The sequence below is a fragment of the Trachemys scripta genome, chromosome 18 (genome assembly GCF_013100865.1).
Source record: "Trachemys scripta elegans isolate TJP31775 chromosome 18, CAS_Tse_1.0, whole genome shotgun sequence".
NCBI lineage: Eukaryota > Metazoa > Chordata > Testudines > Emydidae > Trachemys > Trachemys scripta.
In genome coordinates this window covers 4510791-4521881 of record NC_048315.1, presented here as the reverse complement: position 1 = coordinate 4521881, position 11091 = coordinate 4510791, and the positions used below count along the sequence as shown (strand labels likewise).

The following is an 11091-nucleotide window of genomic DNA, read 5'->3' as shown; positions in this document are numbered from 1 at the left end:
ACACTGTGTTTCGGGGTCACCGAAGCTGCATTTTTCACCAGAAACCCAGCTCTAGCCTTCAGCGACTTGTCAAGCATGCTGCGCTGCACTAACACACGATCTGGAATCTCTCTCCTCCCGGTACCGTGGAGGGCGGCTGGCTTTGCAGCTTTCCCCTCTGGCTGGCCCAAGTCCCTCTAGGCCTCTTCAGCCTGTCAGCTGCCATGGGGGAGAGGAGGGTGTCCCCAATCAGGCTGTCACTGCTGGCCCCTTTGCAGCTCCGCTGTTGGCATGTGGCCAAGCACTTCGAGGCAGAACTCCCAACGGCCAGGCTGGCGAGGGGGCACTCCCTCCACACCCGTTTGGGGAGAGGGGCCCTCAAAGCACCCCCTAAGCAGCTGAGGGAGGGCGAAGAAGTGAAAAGGAGACAAGGAGGCCTAAGGCAGAGCCCATCAGTCAAAGCTAGATTCTACCCCGCCGCCCAGTCACCCATCCCAGAGCCCTGCCCTCACTCACCGGCAGCTGCTTTTCCAGGCAGATGCTGAAGGTTTTGGTTTGGTTGGGCTTTAGCTTCTTCAGTGGGATTCTCGTCTCCCCGATGAACTCATTGTGGCGGAACTTGTCTTCGTCGCAGACGGAAATTCTGAAACACACGGGGGAGAGGAGGGGATCAGTCCTGAGACAGGCTGGCAAAAGAGGAGGGGCCAATCTGTATTTCCTGCTAACTGGGGGGTGAACTGAGCGCCACATTCAAACCCTCTGCTCCTCCCAGACCCAGTATGGCATGGGCAGCTGCAGAACAAGCTTCCTCCATGGTGCCCCCCCCCCCCATGGGCAAAGGGAAGGCAGAGCTCTGATGCCAAGGCCCATCCAAACGCTGGCTTTTCAGGTGGAATTGCCCGACAAAGGGGCCCTGTTAGTGCCATGTGGCCATAGGGAAAATACAGTCCTAATTCACCAACTATAGACCTAATTCACCAGTTCTCCAGGGCTAAGCCTTCAAAGCATGGCCCAGAGACTGAAATGAGTGACTCTCCACCCCAAGATGAGTCAGCTCCTTCACTAAGGGCTGTGTGGGCACGGTCAGAAACGGGATGTCTCAGAGGTTTAGCGTTTCTCAGTGCAGTAAGTATGGGAAGCTGTCTTCAGCGCTCCAAAGAAGGGGGCCCATACCTGACTCCTCCCCATCAAAAAGAGAGGGGAAGCAGAGCAGCCATAGGTGTATATTCAAATATCATCGAAGTGCATTTCCTGAAGGATCCCAGCCCACTTTACGAAGTGTGTACACATTTACCACCATTAAAATGGAGCCACCTCTGGTTTGGGGGGCATCAGCTGATGTACAGCGGTGGAAGGGGTGAGACAATGTCAGCTGAAGTCCTGGGGCAAACTGAGTCCTGGCAACAGCACCTCTGGATCTGTAACACCCTCGCGGAGCAGGGAAGGCCTCGGGGTTCAAACATGAGCCTCCACGCACACAGCGAACCGAGTGCATCCACCTTGGACGGAAAGGTGTATCGATGCTGCTGCACTACACCCTGGCTGCAGCTAGGTTGACTCTGCTGGTCACACTGCTACGCCACCTACGCTGCCTACTCCTGCACTGACACATGGGCTTCTGCAGGAGGCAGGCTCGTTAGCAGAAAATTCCTGGCTTGATCCTGAGCATTTCCACTGAAGTCAGTGGGAGTTGCAATGTCAGGCTATAGAGCAGCAGGAAGCACTGCAGGGAAAATGGAGTTTGGGCTCCTGGATTCTAATCTGATCTCTGCTACTGATTAGCTGTCTGACCATGGGCAAGTCATTTAACTTCATGCTCACCTAATGCTTGAGGCCAGGCTTGTAGAGTGCTCTGAGATCTACAAATGAGAAACACCATCAAGTGCCAATTTATTCTTATTAATATTTACCAATTTGCATTACAGTAGCACCTAGAGGGACCCAACGGAGATCGGGGCCTCATAGGCTGGGTGCTGCACAAGCCTATAGGGAGAGACAGTCCCTGCCCCAAAGAGCTGCCAGTCTACTCTAAACAGACACGGCAGCCAAGGCTGGGGGGGGGGAGCGGGGGGAGGATGTGTTACTATCCCCATGGGACAAGTAGGGAGCTGTGGCACAGAGACTGAGTGGGATTTCCACAAGCACGCCAAGTTGGTCTAACTCTGAGGGCATTTGAAAACTCTGGCGCTAAGTGACTCGCCCAGAATCACCCAGCAGTGAGTCGGCGGCAGGGCTGGAACGGAGTCATGACAGCCTGAATCCCAGCCAGAAGTAGCTGTGGTGGTATTTTTGGCAGTAGCATTTCACAGACTCACAGATTCCAAGACCAGGAGGGATCACTGTGATCACCGAGTCTGATCCCCTGTATAGCACAGGCCAGAGAACCAGCCCCCCAAGATAATCCTTAGAGCACATCTGGTAGAAAAACATCCAATCTTGATTTAACAGTGGTCAATGATGGAGAATCCACCATGACCCTTGGTAAGTTGTTCCAATGTTAATTACCCTCACTGTCAAAAATGTACACTTTATTTTCAGTCCTGTTTTGGTCCCCTTCAGATAAGATTCCTCTGGGGGAGAGGCTGATCCCTAAAGATCACAAAGCACTATTTGCAAAAATAAGGCACTAATAGATTGTTTGCACCTCAGAACAGAGACCACCTCTGTTTGCACAGCGGCTCGTGCAATGGAGTCCTGGCCCATGACGCGGCTCCTAGGCACGACCACCGTACAAATAATAAAACAACAACATTGGTGAGGTATACTCCCATTTCAGCTCTGGTACATTACATTCTGCCTAGCTAAATCCTCTTGCCGTTTCATTTGGGTAAAGGATTCTGCTTCACTTTCTGTGGCAAACTGGTGCTGTCCTGCACCTCAGTGGTACCTGTATCTCAGCTGGTGTTTGAAGAGATCCTGGCGTACAATTTATACTGCAGTTTATAGGGTGCCATATAAATTCCTATTTCTTAAAGTTTCCTTGGCTCTGAGTGGAAAGAAACAATAAATATTGAGGGGAAAAATCCATCTGTCTCCAGAGCACTTTAATTTTTGTGTATAAGATAAATTATCATGTGGGTTTTATTAGAATTTTAGAGCCTAGGAGCAGAAATGGCCACATTAATTTTAATTAACGAATTAATGCATTCAGAGAGGGTTCACGCTCGCCCTCGAAAGCTTTCCCAATCACCCACTTGCAGCTCCCGATCGTTGATCTCCAGATATTTTTTCTTATGGAAACTATTTAATTTGCTGGCAGCTGGGTGCTAGTGTTTTCTGTGTGCTTTAATCAAGAGCAATGACAACACATTAAATCCAGCAGGTACAAGCAATGGCTGAACTGGACATGGGAGCTGTTCCTGGGTGGCATTGCAGGTGCTTCTAGACCAGCTGACACATCAGTCTGTTCCGTTATCCTTTGCTTTCAGGGGAGAGCAACAAGACGTATGTGGCAAGTTGCAGGTGAAAGACAGCATAGGCTACCAGACAAAGCATTGGACTAGGTCCTGGGTTCTATTCCCAGCACTGCCACCAACCCATTGTGTGACCTTGGGAAAGTCACTTAACCTCACCATATGTCTGCTTCCTGCCACACCGTCTGTCTTGTCTATTTAAACTGTAAACTCTTTGGGGCAGGACTGCCTCTTACTATATGTATGCACAGGACCTAACACAATGGGGCCCCACCCTCTGTGGGGGTCTCTAGCCACTACGGTAATAGAAACAAAATTTATGGGCCCAATCCTGCAGCTCGGCCCCCTGAAGTGAATGGGACTCCTCACCTGAGTAGGGATTGGGTCCTACATTTCCATAGTGCTTTAAAAACACAAACACACTATTCATAATTATTTGCATCACGCTACTGCTCAGCAGCCCTGATTTGGATCAGGGCCCCGTTGTGCTGAATGCATAGAAATAAAAAATGGTTCCTGACCCAGAGAGCTCACAGTCCCCATATCATCCCCAAGTCCCATCATGGATGCTGGGAACCTCACTTCCCTTTCCACATGGTGTCTGTAAGCTCCTTGGGGAGCTAGCACTGGTGTGTGTGGGTCTTCCTTCCTTCCTTCCTTCCTTCCTTCCTTCCTTCCAGGAGCTACCACAATTCAGGTAACTAACAATAAACAGGGTAGCCCATGTCGGGCTGTCCTGCAGACTTAAGAGCATAAGTACCAACCTCAGGGTACACTGCTAAGACCCAGGGCACAACCCCCAAATGGGCTGAGTTCTATACTTAGATTTCATCAACCAAGTATCGAGTGTATATTCCTCAGGCACCATAATAGCCAAACCAGGGAGTCACAGACAGCCCCCTTGGATACCCCCATCTGTCTCTTCACCTAGGCAAGACTGTCTTTGTGAGAGACGGGCCCTTACACCACGAATCACAGCAATATTCTGGTTATATCCAGTCCCAAAGGACCAGTCACTCACCCCGGGTCAATTGCACCTTAGATCTCACACAGGGCAGCTCCAGGCACCAGCCCACCAAGCATGTGCTTGGGGCGGCGCCTGGAGGGGGGCAGTGCAGCAGGGCACTCCGGCCTGAGAGCAGGGCTGCGACTGGGCTCGCTGCCGTCCCCGTGGTGCTCCGGCCGCCGGGGAGAGCGGAGCCGCAGCGGGCTCGCCCCCCTCTCCCCGGTGCTCCAGCCGATCGGGCCCCGGCCGGGCTCTGCGCCCTCCTCCCGGTGCTCTGGCCGCCGGGGAGAGCGGAGAGCCCTGGCCGGGCTCTCCGCCCTCCTCCCGCCGGTCGGGGATTGTGGGCCCGCGGCAGGGCTCGGCGCCCTCCCCTGCCGCGCTGGGGGGGGGCGGGGCGGGTGGCTTTTTTGCCTAAGGCAAAAAAAAGCCAGAGCCGGCCCTGATCTCACACCAAAGACAACACTAGTAGCCAATCCTATAATAAACTATATACTGATTTATTAGTAGGAAAAGGAAATAAGAGAATTATTTACAAGGTTAAAGCAGGTAAATGCACACGCCCAAATGAGTTAAAGTCTTAAGTTTCCAGAGGTAATAGAAGCAAGCTCTAGATGTCCTTTAGGGCTAACGCAGGCTAAGCAATTGAGGATCCCCTGCTTACGCCTAGAAACCCCTCGCCCGCAGAGTCAAGCAGCAATGAGATCCAGTTCCTCCTTGTTCCCCCTTCTGCTCTGAGCTGCAAACTCAGCTGATGGGAGGAATTAACGTGCAAGACTCATCTTCATGTGTATGTGGTGGAGGGAGCGGGATGGAGGGGGGGAGTAACAACAAAGTCTTTTGTCCTCTTTAATGTTCCAAGCTAGTCTGTCTGGCATTGATAGGCCTTCCTTGTCAGGCAGGACACAACACCTTTGGTTGGGGACCAGCATTTCACATGAGTTAATGTCTCTCTCCTGTCTGATGGCTTATAATGCAAATACTCAAATATGCCTTACAATATGGGCTATAGATGTTGTGAGTGAGACTGACTCAGGCAGCAGCTCACAAGCGTTCAATGACGTCTAAACGCATTCTTATAGTTCTATTTTAACAATGCCAGCACACAGCTGAGCCAGTCTGATTCCAGCTCTGTAGTTGTCAGCGTTCAATTGAGGCCTAGGGACCTTGGCAATGAGCTGCCACCTAGTCTGCCAGCCTCACAGCCTGATCCCCGCTGTACAGAGGCAGACTCCGAAAGGGCCAGGTTAATGACCCACTGTCAGAGATGCTGAGCATCCCCAAGTCCCAGCAAATCCGTGGCAGCTGCAGGTTTGAAAGTCAGAAGACAAGGCCCCAATGCCGCTGCCTTTGAAGGGAACAGAAAAATTCCCATTGGCTTCAGTGGGCTTTGGATCGGACCCTCCGTGACCTGCCCGAGATCGGAATGTGTCCCTGGCACACAGGGATGAGAGCTCAGGTTTCCTGTTGCTGGAGCTAGGTTGGAACATTGGCCCACTGAAGTGCAGAAGTTGCGGTGTGCGTGGCGCTGCAACACGTGACTGGCACATGTACTGCAGCTCACTGCCTCTCCCAAGCGCTGCCTTCGGCTGAAATTCAGGGCCTGGGAAGGCAACTGCTGTTTGGATGAGGAATCAGTGAGGCAGAGGCAGGGTATTTCCTCTGTGTGATTTGGGAACATTCTTTGATGACACAAGGTCCGGTTTCCTGGAATGGGACTGGGAAAAGACCTGCCTGCAGACAGCTCCCTTGTGCCGGAGGCTCAAGCCAGACACCTTTCTGCCTTGTTCCTCTCTCTCTCCAACGATCCACACAGGCCTGGCCCCTCAACAGAGAGACCACCTATGACAACAGGGGTTTGTCGGTCAGTATAGGAGCACCACCATGCAGACAGAAGCCCTCTCCAGCCAACACAGCTGTGTCTACACTGGGGGATTTGCCGGCATAGCTGTGTCGGTCGGGTTTGTCCACATCCCTGATTGACGTGACTAGGCAATGCAACTTTGGCCTGGTCTACACTGGGGGGGGGGGGTGTCGATGTAAGATACACAACTTCAGCTACGGGAATACAGTAGCTGAAGGCGACGTATCTTATTCCAACTTACCTCCCGTCCTCACGGCACGGGATTGACGGCCGCGGCTCCCCCGTCAACTCCGCTACCGCCGCTTGCTCTGGTGGAGTTCCGGAGTCGACGGGGAGCGCGTTTGGGGAGACGTGATATATTGATCCCCGATAAATCGATCGCTACCCGCCGATATGGTGGGTAGTCTGGACGTACCCTTTGAAGTGTAGATCATCAAGCAACACACTGCAACGGACACACTCTGTTGCTCACTGCCCACGCGCCAATTGGGTCCCAGCCACCCAGTTTGAAATCCAGTAAACCCCATTAGCTGTCCACTCCCCTCTCGGCCACGTGGCTCTGGGTGTCGGCCCTTTCCTTTGGAGTTGAGTGCTTCAGGCACCTGTTCGCTTTAACAATGTCTGCAACCCACTTTGGTCCCATAGCTTGGCTGCACTGCAGCCCATGCAGACTATCTGCGAAGCGCCCGTGCAAAATCCTGACAACGTGGCTGGGGTTCTCGCTCCACCCAAGGCATCCTACCTGGGCTGCCAATGCACGTGGACCTTGTTGCTCCTCTCCCTCCGGTTTCAGAGCACGCTCTCACTCTGTGTGTAGGCGAAGAGGGACGTGAGCCCTCCCAGTGCATCAAGATGAGAACAAACTCCTGCGTTTCCAAGTTGCGGGGATGGTTGATGTGATAAGGCTGTCACATTTATTTTAATTACAGTGGCTCAGGGTTTTTTTTCCATGAGGAACTGGGGCCAAAACCAACATAATTGGAGTAATTTAAATGTTACGACTAGTGCTTCCATGCATGCAGGAAACATTTTTTTTTGTACAGGGAAGAACAATTTAAAAAAAAAAGTGACCGGTCTAAATGATCAAGGCAGCAAGCATGCTAATAAATGTGTATGCTAACAATTCCAGAGCCTGTATTAGCAGCTAATGAACTCACCAGAGATTGGTTTAACATACTGGAGTCTATTCTCCACTCCGTGCTGGGGAGCAAATTATTAGCAGAATCCAGCACAAACTCAGCAGGGGACAGATTCCCCCCACCTCACCCCCTCTACTGTTTCCCATTAAATTAAACTTAAATTTCGAGGTTAATGCCAAGGAAAGGACCTCACGGGAACCCCGAAGAAAGTCCCCACATTAACAAGGGCTGCTTTGCTCCCGAGGAAGGAGAATCCTCTTAGAAGAGCAAAGCAAAGCACCCACAAGTGTGGATGCAGCTCCAAAACATTGCAACTCGCTGTGCTTAGGGAGGGAGGAGATGGGGACCTTCTGGTGTGAGAATGGGTACAGGGGACGGCTCGCCTCCAAGGGCTGCAGGTGCAGAAGTAGCACCTCCAAGGATGCTGTCCTAGAACATGCCTCCAGGTGCTAGCAGGTGGGGAAGAAGCCACAACCCCCAGCCCTCCTGCTCTGCCTCATGCCAGGTGAGCTCCTGCCCCTATCTTCCCACTCCCACTCTGCACCGGGATTGCTCAATCTCTGACACTGATCAGCTTTGCCCACATGTGGCTCCTTGTACCTTCCCTTCCCATGGTGCTTCCATCTAAGGTACTTATCTGTCCCCCATCACCATGGCATCTGGGCACCTCACAATGTTGAAAGGATTTATCCACTCAATGCCCCATGAGGCAGGGCTCTTACTCCCATTGTACAGATGGGAACCGAGGCACAGATCGGCTAAGTGACATGCCCAAGGCCACATAGGAAGTCTGTGGCAGAGCAGAGGATTGAATCCAGCTTTCCCAGGTCTTAGGCCTGTTCCCTAACCACTGGGCCGTCCTTCTCTTGAGCCTAGGCATGTACGTAGAGACAACGTAAGCCACCAAGGCACATGTCTCAGTCCCTCTTTGCTCCTTTCTGGGACAGCAGGCGGGGAGAACAGAATCGGCCCTCCTTGATGCAATACAGAATCACAACATGCCATGAGGTTATTCTGGGGGCGTCATTTCAATTGCAAGACGAAAAGTCACATCTAACTAGGGGCTATGCATGGCAGTCTGTGGCGGCTTTAATGGGCCACAGGGTGCTAGGGTCCTTCTTTTAACCCTCCCCTTCTTCCTGTGGTAATTGGCTGCTTCTGCCATTAAGCAGGAGCCCAGTAAGCTTCCCAGACCTCTCTCATTCTTTGCCTGGCAGCAAATTAACAGAGTAACTTAATTACCATGTACTTTCTTTAAGCAATTATTATAGCTGACCTCTTGCAAAAGTGCACTTCCCTCAGCCGCTGAGTAAGAACAGACAGCACAGCCAGAAGCCCATAAAGAATAAGGATCTGAACTGCCTAGCGCAGGCTTCTCAAACTTCCTTGCACCACGACCCCCTTCTGACAACAAAAATTACTACACGACCCCAGGAAGGGGGACTGAAGACTGAGCCCCTCCATCCTGGGCAGGGGGCCAAAGCCCCACCCCCCAGGGGAGCCGAAGCTTGAGGGTTTCAGCCCTGGGCAGGTGCGGGCTGTAACCTAAGCCCCACTGCCCAGGGCTGAAGCCCCCAGCCCGGGGCGGTGGGGCTTGGATGTTTGACTTCAGCCCCAGGCCCAGCAAGTCTAAAACCCTAGCGACCCCATTAAAATGGGCATGACCCACTTTGGGGTCCCAACCCACAGATTGAGAACCGCTGGCCTACTGAGTATGGGCATCACCCCCCTCTACTGGATGGAAACAGAATTGCTCAGCTGTCTGTCCGGCTCTGTACTGCTAGCACAGGGGTAGGTAACCTATGGCACACGTGTCGAAGGCGGCACACGAGCTGATTTTCAGTGGCACTCACGCTGCCCGGGGCCTGGCCACCGGTCGGGGGGCTCTGCATTTTTATTTAATTTTAAATGAAGCTTCTTAAACATTTAAAAAAAACTTATTTACTTTTTATACAACAATAGTTTAGTTATATATTATAGACTTATAGAAAGAGACCTTCTAAAAACGTTAAAATGTATCACCGGCACGCGAAACCTTAAATGAGAGTGAATAAATGAAGACTCGGCACCACTTCTGAAAGGTTGCCGACCCCTGAGCTAGCAGCTAGTGGAGAATCTCCTTGTGCTCAAGTGATGGGGACTGTAATTTTGGAACTGCATTAGCCCCGACAGAATCTGCCCTGGGATTCTGAGTGGCCAGGGTGTGCAGAGGAGCGATACCTGGGATGAAAGCCGGGATTTGTTACATATCTAACCTTGCTGGGGGTTTCTTTGTTTGCTTATTTCATCCACTGAAGAATTAATGTGGCAGAGACTGCAGTAATTAGTTTCTGTTTGCAGAGGGCTTTGCAGCTCCAAAGCCCTGTACAAATGCTAACTTTTAGCAGTTACTACTATCCATGGGAGGCTGGTCCTCACTCCAGAGGCTAGTGCTAACTCCCAAACACAGCAGCCTCCCAGCTAGGGGTTTATCTTCTCACCATGGACCCAGAGATATGAGAGACAGAAGAGAGCCATTTGGGTTCCCTAAGCCTCCTGCTGTCAGCACAGGACTGTTCCCTGGTACAGCCCAGCTGGGCCATCTGTCACCAGCTGGAATCGCTGGAGCATTCCCTGCGGTGGCCTGCGAATCACCTCCCCCAGTGCTCCAGATATACCCACACACGGCTCAGCTGCACCACAGCTGAACTCAGCATGGGCCAGTGTAGAGTGGGAAGAGGGCAGCTAGGGCATGCAAGTCTCATGCCTTTGGGTACCACGCTCCTTTAGGCCTCTCTGAAAATCCCAGCCTGGATATTTCATACCCTACTGACACCTGGGGATTGGCGAGGTCTGGGGCATCCTCCCCAATACATCCCAGCTGGTGCATCCAGCACTCGCAGGAGGCAGTGTTATCAGTCAGTCCTTAACGGCTTGTGTGTGAACACGCATGTAGAACGGGACAAACTCCACCAGGGACAGAGAAATCGAACCCCACACCCAGCTGGCCCCCATCACTCTGACGTGCTGAGCCCGGCCCCGGTCATGAAAAGCACAGGGGTTTATGTAGGTGACTCTCCTTAACTTTAATCACAGCTGTGGATGGGGTAAGGCGAAGGGGAGGGAAAGGTGCATCCAACTGGGGTGCCCCCACCCAGCCATCCCCAAGCAGGGATGGGTGGGATATTTTATAGGCAATTCTAGCGGTGTAATCTCCGGGCTCCTTTCTATCTCATGCCGCCTGTGGTTGTCAGAGCCTGCTGGAGATCAATGCAGAGCCCCTTTCACCTTTCATCTCAATTCAGCTGCATTAACACCATTTCCGAAAGCCTTTCATCTCCACAGAATCCAACGAAACCCCCTCCCGTAGCCAGCCCTGTCTGGTAACGACACCGAGGCCAATTCATTTGAATCGCAAGGCATCAAAGATTGCTTAGACGAGGAAAGACACACAACACCCACACTCAATACACAACTGAGCCAAACTAGTTTCGGTGCTAGAAATCCAGAAGCAGCCACTACCGGAAGGAGGAGATGTAGCTATTTTCAACCTCAGATCTTCTCAGGAGAGATTCAGAGTAGGACTGTTTATGTGAAAACCAGAGACACAAAGTGGGTGAGGAGAGATCTTTTATTGGACCAACTTCTGTTGGTGAGAGAGGCTAACTTTCAAGCTTACACAGACCTGAAGAAGAGCCATGTGTGGTTCGAGAG

General features: G+C 52.0%; 1 protein-coding gene across 1 annotated transcript in view; it reads right to left on the bottom strand.

The window, feature by feature from the left end:
* The window catches only part of DOC2B (double C2 domain beta), a 147822-nt gene that overhangs the window by 35383 nt on the left and 101348 nt on the right, over nucleotides 1-11091 (bottom strand). Inside the window, exon 5 of the mRNA XM_034752836.1 lies at nucleotides 496-622. Within this exon, the coding sequence (XP_034608727.1) occupies nucleotides 496-622 (127 nt within the window). The remainder of the gene's footprint in view (nucleotides 1-495; nucleotides 623-11091) is intronic.